Raw genomic sequence first — 15,102 nt, forward strand, 5'->3', positions numbered from 1 at the left:
GTAAGGTGCTCATTTTAAAATCTTAAGTCTGATGTCTTTAAATTTGAAAGTACTGTTTATTATCGCTTGATGATAAAATTGATTTATTGTTACTGCCGGATGTAAATCTACTACTATGCTTTGGCCAAGGGTCTCCATTAGAAGCAGATGCTGGTAAACTTTCATATGAGATGTGTAATGACCATGTGTAATCTCTGATTTCTGCAGAAAAACGCACAGACAAGTCAGCGGTATCAGGGGCCATTAGACTGCAGATAAGTGTGGAAATTAAAGGGGAAGAGAAAGTGGCCCCTTATCATGTTCAGTACACCTGTCTGCACGAGGTAAAACGCTTACAATATCTTTTTTAATTTACATTTTAAATGCCTTATGTACACTAATGTTTAAGAACTTAGGGTTGTTAAATATATTTTTTAAAGAAATTAATGATTTTATTCAGCAAGGGTGCTTAAAATTTATCAAAAATGACAATAAACACTTTTACATTGTTACAAAACATTCCTATTTAAAACAAATGCTGAATCCCAGAACAAAATTTATCATGGTTTCCACAAAAATGAAAAGCAACCTGTTTTTTACGGTGATAATAATAAGAAATGTTTCTTCAGCACCAAATCGGCATATTGGAATGTTTTAGTATGATCATGTGACGCTGAAGAGTAATGTCTTATGGCAAATTCCATCACAGGAATAAATTACATACATTGCCGTTCAAAAATGTGGGATCGGTAAGATTTTTTTATGTTTTTAATAGAAGTATATTATGCTCACCATGGCTGCATTTATTTGATTAAAAATACAAAAAACAGTAATATTGTGAAATATTATTACAATTTAATATTATCACAATTATTACAAAATAGAACTGTTTTCTATTTTAATATATTTTAAAAATGTAATTTATTCCTCTGATGCAAACCATAACTCCAGTCTTCAGTGTCACATTATCCTTCAGAAATCATTCTATTATGCTAATTTGCTTCTCAATAAACATGTATTATTATTATCAATGTTGAAAACAGTTATGTACAAATGTCTTTCAGGATTCTTTGATTACCGATCCCAAACTTTATAATGGCAGTGTATATATAAATATGTGTATATCACACACACACACACACACACACACACACACACACACACACACACACACACACACACACACACACACACACACACACACACACACACACACACCTATTTTAAATGATTTCACAATATTACTGTTTTTACTGTTTTTAATTATTTTTATAGTGAGACACTCTCCATCTCTCTTTTTTTGTTGTAGAATTTCTTTCACTTTGTGACAGACGTTGAAGGGCAGGGTGTGGTGAAGTTTCCCCCGGCACGTGGAGATGATGCCTGGAAGATCTACTTTGATGAGATTGCTCAAGATATTGTAGATGAGTTTGCCATGCGCTATGGGATAGAATCCATCTATCAGGCCATGACGTAAGACGTTTTCTGTGTATTCTGACAGCTATAGGTCCTTTGCTGTTAGCGTTCTGTAATCACATAGCGTTCTGTAATCGCATCAATGCCCATCAATAAGAAGTCATTTTTAACAATATGAGTTGTTGTTTAAGAGAGTTTTAAATCCTAAGTGGGTATTTAATTGGACTGAATATTTGGGTTCAGTTGTGCACATTGATATTCCAAACAGAATATTAATGAGCCTTTTATTTGTTCAATTGAGAGACTTGTTTTGTTGAGAAGCAGTGAATCACAATGAAAGAACTGACTTATTGTTTGAGATGAGAAGTCCATATACTGATATTTATAAATTGAAAATTTATATTATATGTTATTAAAAAAGTGACATTTACTATTATTATTACATAACTGTTGTAGAAAGCATTCTCAGTTTCTCACTGGGTGTCTGTGTCTGTCCACCTGTAGGCAGTTTGCATGTCTGTCCTTAAAATACATGCTGTCTGGTGTCCCTGCGGTAATGAGCACGCTCCTGGCCAACATCAACGCATTCTACGCTCACCCCACCTCAGTCACCAACGTCTCCGCCTGTGACCGATTCAATGCCTCCAACTTTGGGGTAATGCTAACTCGGCATCGCACACAGCCAATATGGCCCCACCACTATAAGCTATAAGGACAGACTAGAGGTTGCTCTACCTCTGTTCATTCATGATCATATGCTCAGTAAAATGTGACATAAAAACTAGCTATGTAGCATTAAAAAATGCTTTTGATTACAGAGTGGTGGTGACTATAATCAGAGTCACATAAAACCTTTTATTCCAAACCCACTGAGAGTATATTCTGAAGATGCTGATTCTTGCAAACCATGAATGCATCTGCTTGAATTTGTGCACAGCTACAATCCCTTTCCTCGCTTTCTTGTACTGGACCTTTCTGCGGAAAGATCTTGCTCATAAAGGGATTTTGAAAAGATACAACATAGTGAATAACTGATATATTGTCAGCATCCCTGACCCTTTGATTCTTATTCAGGTTTGCCATGAGATGGGGTTTATTCAAACCCTTATCTCTGGTGTGCTTGTACTGTCTTTATTCATGTGTGTGTGTGTGTGTCTTTGTACACACTCTGTGTCCTTGGATCAAGGGTAGATCCATTCCGAAGGAGATTAGTGTCAGAGAAACGTACAGTACCTTGTGGGTATTTGAACATGTAAATTTTGCTCTGACTCTATTACTAAATACAGAAAGGAATTTGTGTTTTGTTTTGTTAAGTTTAATTATTTTCACCATTGAGTAATTTTTCTCTCTGTTAATGCAGAAAGATCGGTTTGTTAGACTGCTGGATCAGCTCCATAACTCTCTCCGCATTGACCTGTCAACATACAGAGTAAGTATTCATTATGTACAGTAACTTAGCCTAATCTACATGGACAATTGATGCATCCTAGCATGGTGTAGTGTAAAACAAATTACTGCTTGATTAGAATATGCACCACCATAACAAATATTTTTGTTCACGCATGTTATTTATCTTAAAGCTTGGGTAGGCAATGTCTTTCTTAAACACTTTTTGTTATTCTGGTTGAAACTCTCCTCACACCCTGATAGCAATCAATCAGTATTTGTGGAAGTCTCAGGTCCAAAATAATGTTTGTCCAATCATTGCATTATATTCAGGTGCAATGATAATATCTCCTACCTGCCTGGCAACCTATGTATTTGCATACAAATGCAAAATAAATGCAAAAGTGACGCTTTGCAGACTCTGCTCGTTCATGTGTTTTAGAGGAGACGTGGTGTTGGACACGCTCTGAATGGATGGTGCATGAGATCTAAAGCTAGCTTGCTATTGCTAGCCACTCCAAAATTGCCTACCCTAGCTTTAATTTTTTTAAATATTTAATTTAATTTCAAGCTATTTACTGACACTGTTGTCTCCTTGATAAACAAGTATATATTATATATAGTAATATATTTTTGCAATGGATATTCATGGTTTAAGATTGAAAGTTAGGTCTTGGACAAGGGTAAAGCAATAAAATATATTTATTAAGGGCATTTAAAAGGTATGAAAATATATTACAAAATAAATAAATAAAAATAATTTAACCCTGAGACATAAAAGTACAAACATTTGTTGAAAGAATCCACTGGCTTATTTAAAATGCAATTCATGCACAAATTCAAATTAAATTCATGCACAAATCATAATTCGTCAATCATACATTTAGAATGAAATCAATGGTTGCTGACATATTTTTATGTGTACTATATATTTTTATGTTGACCCTATAATAAATCTTATGCGTTTCAGAATAACAATGTGCATTATTATAGTGGAGTCTAAGATGCAGCAGTTCACATGTAGTCTTGGTCTTATTGTGTTTCACTTTCAACTGGTTTTGAGAGTGGTTGGCATGTATACTCTTTATGACGATATATATAGACTTGATGTGCATATGTTTGTGTGATGTCGTTATTCATGATTGTTAAGTTACTATATTTCCAAGGTCATATTGTGCTTCTCACTCAAGCTTCCTGTGATGTTCTTTCTGTCTCTTTGATCTCCAGAATAATTTCCCAGCCAGCAGTAAACCACGTCTAGCAGATCTCAAATCCACTGTGGATTTATTGACTAGCATTACATTCTTCAGATTGAAGGTATGATAACGTGCCTCTAAATCCTATCAAGGAATGGCATGCTATATTGCTCTTTTTGTTGTTTATGCTGTATTTGGGAGTTACAGGGATGTGGGTCTTACTTGTAATACATATATTGAGTGACAGATCCTATAGAGATGAATTATTCAATTGTGTTTCAGACAGCCTTGAGTAAACGCTCAGTCATTTCTGTCTCCCTGAGTTCATACAGTAGAAAAGGATAATGGAAGGTTTGAGACGAAGATTGATTTCTTTGTGCTGTACGAGAGAGGCCTTTGTGCGGGCTTTCATAACGGAGATTAGTCACTATTGATTTGACAGCATGCCGGTTGTTAGCGGGAGTTACATTGTTATATATAGACATACAGACATGCTCTTGTCTTCTCTGCTGCCCCCTGTGTCCAGGTTCTGGAACTGCAGTCTCCCCCGCGTGCGGCCCATGTGGTCAGGGACTGTGTGAAAGCGTGCCTCAACTCCACATACGAGTACATCTTTAACAACTGCCAAGAGCTGTACAACAGACAGTTTCAGCCGGCCGTGGAACCTGTGAGTAAACACATTCACGTCGTGCGCAGGTGTGTTTGTATACACACAGATGGGAATGCTTACACTTGTGTTTGAGGGTTCAAATTTGGAGATTAGATTACGTCATTATCAGAGGTTGAATTTCACATCTATCTATCTATCTATCTATCTATCTATCTATCTATCTATCTATCTATCTATCTATCTGTCTGTCTGTCTGTCTGTCTGTCTGTCTGTCTGTCTGTCTGTCTGTCTGTCTGTCTGTCTGTCTGTCTGTCTGTCTGTCTGTCTGTCTGTCATTCTATTTTTCTATATGTCTGATTCTGTCTATCATTCTGTTTGTCATTCTGTCTGTCTGATACCATCCATTCTTTCTATATTTGTCTGTATGTCGTTCTATTCTTCTGTCTGTCATTTTATTTTTCTATATGTCTATTGTCTGGTGGTTCTGTCTATCATTCTGTTTGTCTGTCTGACACCATCCATTCTTTCTATATTTGTCTGTTGTTCTGTCTGTCGATCTGTCTATTGTTCTGTCTCTTTTTCTGTCTATTGTTCTGTCTATCATTCTGTCATTTTATTTGTCCTTCGATTTATCTGTTCTGTCTGTCATTCTGTCTGTTTTTTTGTTATTCTGTCTATCATTCTGTCTGTCATTCTTTCATTCTATCTGCCCTTCTGTCTGTTTATCTGACTATTTGTGTTCTGTCTATCTTTGTCATTCTGTCTATCATTTTGTCTGACTGTCATTCTTTCATTCTATACGTATATCCTTCTTCTGTATCTATCATTCTGTCAGTCTGTATGTCTTTCTATCTATCTGTCTATCTCTCTATTTGTCTGTCATTTTATCCATCAAGCTATTGTTCTATTCAACAGAAACCAAAAGAAAAGAAAGAGGTAGAAGAGGGTGAAGAAGAGGAAGGTCAGAAAGATGAGAAAGAGGAAGAAACTGCTGCTGTAGAAGAACCAGGACCAAGCATTCAGAATTTGGACTTCTGGCCCAAACTCATCACGTTGATAGTTTCCATCATAGAGGAGGACAGGAACTCCTACAGTCCGATCATAAATCAGTCAGTGACTGCACTGATACACATAATATCACACACAAACACATGAGCTGATACGTTTAACCTGGTGTGTCCTGTGCAGGTTTCCTCAGGAGCTAAATGTAGGGAAAGTCAGCGCTGAGGTCATGTGGACACTCTTCGCACAGGACATGAAGTATGCACTAGAAGGTATGAAGAAATATACATGATTTATTATGTATGGAAAGTGTGTATGCCCTTAAAGTATGTCTGTGTGTACTACACATTTTTATTTTTTATTTATTTTTATTACCCTCCTAACATTGCCCCATCTCTCATTTTTATTTGTCTCTGTCTTCAGTTCTTAAACATATCGTCCTCGATCATTGGAAGAATGGTAAAGGTCAAAAGATTATATAAGGAGTCATGAGAGTGTGAACTTGGACTTACATGTCTGGATATAGATACAAGATAATCACATCACTCTGTTACATGCTAAGGGGCCATAATCTACACTTTTGTAAAAAAAAAAAAAAAAAAGTTCATTGACCCTTTGAATTAATCGGGTAATATGAATTTGCATGCAAAATGAGCTGCGATTCCAATATAGTTGGCACTACCAAATACTTAAATAACAGCTTCTATGATTTTATAGTGAAATAGTGAAATATTAGTATTGTGTGATTATGTATAGTATCGGCCCTACTTCTCCTTTTGTCACCACGATTGGGTGCTGGGTTCTGAATAATAATAAATATATGTTCAGTGTTATGTTAATGTGCTCATTGTGACGAGCTGTGAGCTTTGCATTGTGGAGGTTTTATTTCAAAGCAGCAATGCAAATCCTGTTTTTGATGATAAGACCGCTTTAAAGGTTTATAACACTCTTTTTGGTCTCAAGACCTCACTCTCTCATTGCTACAGCGGAGTTAGAGAAAAGAACCCCCAGTTTCGTTTTAGATCTTCCGAGTACCGGTAGGAGTAAACAGGAGCTAGACTGAAAAAATCATCTTTTCCTTTTGATCCCATCCTCCTTTTCTTTTGAAACCACCCCTTAAACCACACCTGCATATTTTTCTTTCTTTCTCAAGTGTTCTTCATCTCTCTCGTCTCTCATGCCTTCTTTTCTTGTTTTTAGCACCTGCCACATTTCATATTCGCAGACTTGATTTTTACGCTGGTAAGACATACGGTTAAGTCGCTGTGAGAGTGTGTGTGTGTGTGTGCACGTGTACACTGCTGTTCAAAAGTTTGGGGTCGGTAATATTTTTTTGTGTTTGTGAAAGAAGTCTCTTCTGCTCATCAAGACTGCATTTATTTAATCAAAAATACAGTAAAAATGGTAATATTGCAAAATATTATTTCAATTTAAAATAACCGTTCAAAAGAACAGGCATTTATTTTAAATATAAATTTTTTTTGTCAAAAAAAAAAGGTTAATTTTTTATTCATTTAATGCATCCTTGCTGAATAAAAGTTTTAATTTATATTAAAAAAGTTCTTACTGACTTTAAATGTTTCAATTGGAGTGTATGTGTATGAAGTGCATTTCTTAGCGCTAGCCTCTGTGACTGAGTACAGTTCGAGACTGGGATGAAACAGCAGTTCATTCTTAGTTTACAGCTTAGCGGATAATTAATATGTTTAAGCCGAAGGAAATTCGTGACAAGGTAAAATGAAACTAATTCTGTCGACTCATGCTTGTTGTCTCCCCAGAGCACGAGAAGCTGAGGTTGTGTAAAAGTGCGGACTACATGAATCTGCATTTCAAAGTCAAATGGCTCTACAACGAATACGTCTGCGACCTGCCTGCCTTCTCTGACTCTGTCCCAGAGTACCCATCGTGAGTCACGCTGCTTCTAATACTGTTTCAGAGCATCTTTGGCTAAAGTTTTCTCTCTTTTTTTCTTCAAATAATCTGCAGTTTATTCTCACTCACACTTTGTCATCACCTACTGTCCCAAATCGACTGCATGCCTGGCTTGCATGCCTGAATAGTTTCTTCTCGTGTTTAAACATTCTTGACTATTTGCTGCTTTGCTGCCCTTCTGCTTCATTCCTCCTCCTGTTTCTCTATATTTCTTCCTCCATTTCCCATGTGTAGGTGGTTTCTGCCATATGTTCTCCAGTGGCTGGCTGAGAATGAGGAAGTGTCGATGGAGTTTATGCATGGAGCCCTTGAGAGGGATAAAAGAGAGGGGGTATGGTTCAGTAACTAACTTTTCTGTGTGGTTTGTTCTCTTATAAATTGCTTTTTGGCTGTTGGTCTAATATCTAAAACATGGTTTGTCAAATAAAATTGCTGCTTGCTGTCTACTACCTGTTAGAGTGTTGAATTTTATTCAAATGAACAGACTTCAAATTTGCTTTGAGTTACTTAAAGGTCAAATGCTTTTTAACATGCCTTCATCGTTTATTTTTGCTAATTTTCGAAGGAATTTATATGTATACAATTGTTTGAAAGTTGTTTCAAACAATGATGTTTGAAAGTTTAGGGCTGGTACTTTTTTAAAAATGTTTTTGAAATAATTTATACTTACCAAGGCTGCATTTATTGTGAAATATAATTACAATTTAAAATAACTTTTCTATTTTTTTTTATATACATTTCGTAATGTAATTTATTCGGCAAAGGAGAATTTTCGGCGTCATTGCTCCAGTCTTCAGTGTCACATGATTCTTCAGAAATCCTTCTAATATCCTGATTTGCTGATCAAGAAACATTTCTTCTAATTATCAGTGTTAAAAGCTTTGCTGCGTAATATTTGGTGAAAACTGTGATGCATATTTTCAGTATTCTTTAAATAAAGTTAAAAAACAGCATTTATTTAACATTTAACATTATAGATGTTTTTTTACTGTCACAATTTACCAATTTAATGCATCCTTACTGAGTAAAATTATTATTATTTTTATGAAATGACAGCATGCTTCAGTGGTTTATTTACACCACACTACACCATTTTGCCCTAATCTTTGTTTTTGTTTTACTCAAAGTAATTATTTACTAAGGGGGAAACTTTTAAAAGAAGAGCATGTCTAAAATGGAAACATAGAAAAATCAAGATTAATATAACTTTTGATCGGAATATTTTTTCCTCATTTCCGATCAAAATGTATTTTGTCAAGTATTGTAAAGGTGAGAAAATACTATTTATTTCGGTTTATTTAGGATACATAAAATGCTGTTGTAAAATGCATAAAAAAAACATCTGTTATGTATGTATGTCCAGTTTTGGACCTTGGGAGTAACCGCATTAAATAAGCTAGTAAGCATTTTTTTTTTTTAAGTTCATCTTCCTTGCTTTTCCACAGTTCCAGCAGACATCTGAGCATGCGTTGTTCTCCTGTTCAGTCGTGGACATCTTCACTCAGCTCAACCAAAGCTTTGAGATCATCAAGAAACTAGATTGTCCTGATCCTGCAGTGGTCGGCCAGTACAACCGACGCTTTGCCAAGGTGAAAACCATGCAGGAGCAGAGAATGTCAGAAATATGATCGATGTCTTTAGACCATCATCATCTGTTTATAAGCCTGTGATTTTTTATTTAACATAGACGTCTGATGCAGATACATCTTTGTTGAAGCCCACACAGGTTTTGTTGGAGCTGAGATGTATTTACATTTTATTCGATTTTAGTGAGGACGACAATACTACTAAATAGAATTGTCTGACATGATCATAATTATGGTATTTTTGACATCACTTTTTTCAGTAATCAGCATATTGAGATCTATTTCGGGGAACAAAACGGCAGCTTAATGCATCTGCCCATTAAAAATTCATTAGTTTTCAACAACAAAGTCGATTTATCTGCCCTTCCAGATTACCAGCTCAGTATGAGGCATAGTTCATGTACTCTACATAATGTTTAGGTGTAATATCTGTTGTTTCTTTTCATTTTTCCCCCTTTCACTTTCAGACCATAACCAAAGTGCTCCTGCAGTATTGTGCTATTCTAACCAAGAGCTACTCCTCCTTTTGTGAGAAAGAAAAGACGGTGAGTCCTGACAAAAAAAGTGTTAAGACTAGTCAAATATTATATTTGTTGCTAAAATGTTGTGTGGTCAAGAGTCCAATTAGGCCTAAATTCTGTCTTGTCTTTTTCACATCTCCCGCAGCCGTGTGTGTTGATGAATAACATTCAACAGATACGTGTGATGTTGGAGAAGATGTTTGAATCTATGGGGGCCAAACAGGTGAGGGAAATATGAAGCGATAACAGCTAATGACAGGGCCAATAATAGGAGATGAGGGGTAATGGAAGTTACGGTTAACTGTGTTGCAATATTTAGTGAACTGTCACCTAGGCAACATTTTGATACTTTTTCATAGACTTGCTACAGATGCAATACTTTTACATAAAGTACTGTGGCGGTACTATGGTATTATTAAATGGATGATATATATATATATATATATATATATATATATATATATATATATATATATATATATATATATATATATATATATATATATATATATATATATAGGCAATAGCACCAATAGAATGGTGCTTTTTTTTATGCAACAAAAGTATAATGCTTTATAATGTACACTACTATTCAAAAGTTTGGGAAGTCTCTTATGTTCACCAAAACTTCATTGATTTGATAAAAAAAACAATAAAAACAGCAATATTACAAAGTATTATTTCAATTTAAAATTATCGGTTTCCATTTTAATATATTTTGGAATGTAATTTTTATTCCTGGGATAGCTAAGCTTACTCCAGTTTTCAGGGTTACTTGATCCTTCTGAAATCGTTCTATCATGCTTATTTGATACTCTTAAAATTATCTGATTATTATTATTTGATGCTTATTAATGTAAAAAAAAAAAAAAAAAAAAGACAGTGCTGCGCTTAATATTTTTGTGGAAACTCATACTTTTTTCAGGATTCTTTGTTGAATTGAAAGAACAGCAATTTTTAGAAATGGAATTTTTTGTAACATTATAAATGTCTTTACTGCCACATTTAATCAATTTAATGCATCCTTTCTGAATAAAAGTATTAATTTCTTTAAAAAATAATAATACGGTCTTACTGACCCCAAACTAAGACCCTAAACTTGAATGGTAGTGTACCTCATTTAGCCAAAAATCTAAGACAGTGTCACAACAAGTATCCTTTACTCTTTCATCAGCGTTTTTTTTTTTTTTTTGCCTGCCTGCCTGCCATTGCAGCATTTTTGGTCATTTTCACAAATATTTCATGGCCCCCAGAATATTTTGTTGTATGAATATCTGAGCATACACTATGTCCAGACCCTCTGCTTTTAAACAAAATTCTAGCCTCATGCATTATTTTTTATCAACACTTGAATGTGGGTAAGTTTCATAAAAAAAGCACATTTTGCGCAAAAAACTGAGCAAATTGCGTTTTGGAGTAGAGTAGAGTCCATTCACTAGCTTTCACATATAGCACTTCCTGGGTCGACATTGCATTTAGTAAGATTAGGCCATTTTGAAATGCTGTTTTATTGTTGATCATCGCATTTTTTTTTATATGCATCTGCTCACATATGAGATCGATCGCTCGGTTCTGCTGCTTCTTTGCCTGTGTTTTGATTCTGGAGATACTGTACTCGTTCAGGAGAGGCGTAATAACCCCCCCTACCTTATACACTGATAACTCATTTATGAAGCTTTTTCTCAGAAATGACGAGATTACTAGTCAATGGAAGGAAAGAGTTAATGGATAAGGTAGTACAAGAATGCTCTTATTTATCCTGTATTTGAGGGGATTTTTATGCTCCTTAGAGGATCGAGGAGTTTGCGTAGCAACAACATGCTAACATCAGAGTGAGCGCTAGTTGAGTTTTGTGTGCTGAGTCTATGAAAATTGATTTTTTTGGTTTGATGAAGATGGACCTACTGGCATTTTGCGCTTGATATGTTTGTAGTGAATGTTTCACACCTTTTTGAAGAGTCTGTTGAATCATCTGCTTAAGAGACATTTTGTGTGTGTGTGTGTGCGTGCGTGCGTGTGTGTGTGTGTGTGTGGTGAATGCGTATCCTAGCTGAGCTAACCATATATGTATTTTTGTGTGTGTGTAGTTTACTGCTGAGGAAGAGAGGGTAGGTCAACAGATGTATTTTTAAGATGAACCATCCCTAATCCTCTGTGTGATTTTGTGCCTTACTACTGTATGTGTTGTATTTAGGTTCAAACCTTTTCACTAGGTTGTAGTGCCCTTGTTGTTCCACCTTAGTGCCGCCCATATGGTTCAGTCTTCCGTAGTTTTGTTCTCTTAGTATAAAATCCCTAAAACACACTAACTTTGATCTCTCCTTTTGCTCCCAGCTGGAGAATGAGGAAGAGCCTGAGGACGATGAGGAGGTGTGTGTCGAGAGAGAGAGAGAGAGAGAGAGAGCGAGAGAGAGAGAGTGTTTATGGATAGGGTCCCAAATGAACTTCCAATTACCTATGTGGTGCACCTATAAACATTTCGGTCACTTTACAATAAGGTTTCCTGTGTTAACATTAGTTAAATGCTGTATATTAGTTAACATAAACTAACAATGACTAATTATTCTACAAAATTTATTAATCGTATCTAATGTCAATGTACTAATACATTTTTTAAATCAAATGTTGTATCTGTTAACATTAGGTAATGCACTGTGAACTAACATGAATATAAATATTTTCATCACGTAACATTAACAAAGGTTAATAAATACTGTAAATATATATATATACGCATTGTTAGTTCATATTATTTAAAGGATTAGTTCGCCCAAAAAATGAAAAAATTGTCATAATTTAAGCAACCTCATGTCGTTCCAAACCTGTGACTTTCATTCATCTTCGGAACACAAATGAAGATATTTGAAATGTTTACATATTTACACAACTACCACTTTAAGAGCTTTTTGAAGCGTCAAAGTGGGTACCGTAGTTGCATAGCTGTCAATAGAGGGACAGAAAGCTCTCAGATTTCATTAAAATATCTTAATATGTGTTTAGAACAAAAAAAAACCCGAAAGATTTACTATTTCGAACAACATGAGTGTGAGTAAATGATGACAATTTTAATTTTTCATCATCATCTAATCCTTTAATGCATTAACTACTTTTAACAAAGAGACCTTATTGTAAAGTGTTACTAATGTTTCTTTCCCTTTGACATCAAAATGTGTGGTGCATTTTTTTATTTTTAAGGGTGTATTCACACCTGCCTTGTTTGGTTCGATTGAATCGAACTCTAGTTCGTTTCCCCCCTTGGTGCGGACCTTTTGGGCAGGTGTGAATACAGCAATCGCACTCGGGTGCGGACCAAACAATCGAACCGAGACCCAGCTGAAGAGGTGGTCTCGGTACGGTTCCAAACGAACTCTGGTACGGTTCGTTTACGATGTGAACATGAACCGACCCAATATCGGCCCAATATCAATATCGACCCAATATTGTTCGTTCAAGTGCGAAAGAGAATTCCATTCCGGCGCGCTGTCTGGCCACTACTGTTGCGCGTCTTTCTGCGCGTCGTGTGTGCATCATTGGCAGTGTTGTGCATGAACGCGTTCAATGAACGACGTTCATATTTTCGCCGATAGCTGAACTGAACGAATCACTTTTCATACAATGAACGTGAACGAGAGATTTTTCGAGAGAACTCATCTGATTTTTTGTACATAGCATAGCCTATTTGTTAGGATTTTAGTATCATAATGATTAGGCTTATAAATGCACGCACAATTATCCGTGAACTTGATTTAAACAAATGCCTTTCAACTTGTGTGTGCAAAATTTAGAATTAAATTAATGTGCAGAAATTTGTACAAATAGAGAGTAGGATATGTAGGCCTACTATACTGTTGTAGCCATTAAAAAAGCGCGTTTCATATTTGTTAAAATATTATAATGTTATTTTTTTCCCATTTATGTTGATTTACGAAAAGTGAACGGCACGACCGAGATAGGATGCGCAATATGAGACATGGAGCGGGTCAGACATGGTTTTGACCGTTGAAGTTGAAGTTGTTATAGAAAGCCTTTCTTTAAAGTGAATTTCGTTTTGTATAAATTGTATCTTAATTGTAATCAATTTTTCATCAACCAATTGCCTGTATTTAATGAATAGGCCGACGAAACAAATATAACGGAGGCGCCCGCGCGCTCACTTGCGCACGTGAACTAGAGCACATCCTAACTTAACGAAACTCAGTGTATGCCTCACACAGACATGACAAATACACCAAATAGGCTACACAACGCTTGAAATGTCTTTAAACGAAATAATTCAAAACGAAAAAGGCTACTCTCTGATTATGTAATCCATTATTAAGCTTATTTATGTGCATTTCTCTCTATAAGCGCGTTCACGCGGAGATGGCGATCGTCAACTTCATCTTTGCAGCCGAGTCGACACTTTTAGAGAAAACACTTGTTTATTAATAAAAATCAATTCACGCGTCACCGGATTAATAATAGCCTAGGCTACATCTTTGTTAAAATAATTTAACAAATGAACGTGAACTTAGTTCATTTAAAAAAAAAAAGAACTATAAACATGAACTAGTTCATTATCATCTGTGTGAACTGAACTTTGAGCTAGTTCTTTTTAAGTATGAACTGGCACAACACTGATCATTGGAATGGGATGAATGAATGAGTGTGTGCGCATCAGGACATTCACATAGTTCTCTTTAGTCTAATCGCGCATAAATGCTTTAAAAGCATTTGCATGAATACGAGCGAGTTCATATAATGTAACGATAGTTACAATACAGGGATGGTGGGTGTGTGTGTGTGTGTGTGTGTGGGGGGGGGGGGGGGGTGCTGCGTTAATTTACGTTAAACTGGTCAAACTTAATCGCAAGCGTTAACGTTGACAGCACTTGTTAGCAGTAGCCTATATACAATACGAATCTCATTATTTGAATGTGTGAACATAGCCCCTCTCTATGAATCTAAACTTTATACTTTATACCACTGTCAGCATCCCATGGTAGGCGCACATGAGAGCATGTTCTCTCCGCCGGAACCGCAGCACATCGTCGTCTTCTCAAAATCCGAATAATAACATCGTATAGATGACATTGTGTCATATGATACTCATTAGTTTCTTCATATTGCGTTTGTAGAGAATAACACAAGAACAGTAAAAGAACAAATATTGCAGTACGAAATATCTCCAAATTTATTTTTTTATTTATATCTCCGAGCCTTTTTTTTTTTGCACTTCCTGATTTCTCTACTTGAGAATCCTTGTCCAATGAATGGACGACCTTAGCACACGTGTGGTTTTGTTTACACATTTTGGTTCACTTGCAAAAAGAGCAGTGTGAAAGCGAACCGTACCAAACAAAAAAACAAAACAAATTATTTGGTCCGGACCAAAGCAAGTGAACTATCGGACTTTCCTGGTGTGAATACACCCTAAATCACCATTTATCATGATTTTGTTACTCATGTTTTCATTGCAATGCTCTCATTTGGTG

The 15,102-nt window shown here is 35.7% G+C and overlaps 1 protein-coding gene across 2 annotated transcripts in view; it reads left to right on the top strand.

Annotated features, from left to right (window-relative positions):
* Positions 1 to 15,102, top strand: part of unc13ba (unc-13 homolog Ba (C. elegans)) — a 105,073-nt gene that overhangs the window by 72,680 nt on the left and 17,291 nt on the right. Inside the window, exons 19-35 of one of the 2 annotated variants that reach the window (XM_079608753.1) lie at positions 208 to 323; positions 1,289 to 1,452; positions 1,900 to 2,050; positions 2,756 to 2,824; positions 4,009 to 4,098; positions 4,504 to 4,644; positions 5,503 to 5,696; positions 5,776 to 5,861; positions 6,013 to 6,048; positions 6,790 to 6,831; positions 7,368 to 7,494; positions 7,756 to 7,852; positions 8,967 to 9,110; positions 9,575 to 9,652; positions 9,774 to 9,851; positions 11,716 to 11,736; positions 11,963 to 11,998. In XM_079608753.1, the coding sequence (XP_079464879.1) occupies positions 208 to 323; positions 1,289 to 1,452; positions 1,900 to 2,050; positions 2,756 to 2,824; positions 4,009 to 4,098; positions 4,504 to 4,644; positions 5,503 to 5,696; positions 5,776 to 5,861; positions 6,013 to 6,048; positions 6,790 to 6,831; positions 7,368 to 7,494; positions 7,756 to 7,852; positions 8,967 to 9,110; positions 9,575 to 9,652; positions 9,774 to 9,851; positions 11,716 to 11,736; positions 11,963 to 11,998 (1,670 nt within the window). The remainder of the gene's footprint in view (positions 1 to 207; positions 324 to 1,288; positions 1,453 to 1,899; positions 2,051 to 2,755; positions 2,825 to 4,008; positions 4,099 to 4,503; positions 4,645 to 5,502; positions 5,697 to 5,775; positions 5,862 to 6,012; positions 6,049 to 6,789; positions 6,832 to 7,367; positions 7,495 to 7,755; positions 7,853 to 8,966; positions 9,111 to 9,574; positions 9,653 to 9,773; positions 9,852 to 11,715; positions 11,737 to 11,962; positions 11,999 to 15,102) is intronic. The other variant, XM_079608752.1, reaches the window with a different exon arrangement.

This window comes from Phoxinus phoxinus (genome assembly GCF_949152265.1).
Source record: "Phoxinus phoxinus genome assembly, chromosome: 3".
NCBI lineage: Eukaryota > Metazoa > Chordata > Actinopteri > Cypriniformes > Leuciscidae > Phoxinus > Phoxinus phoxinus.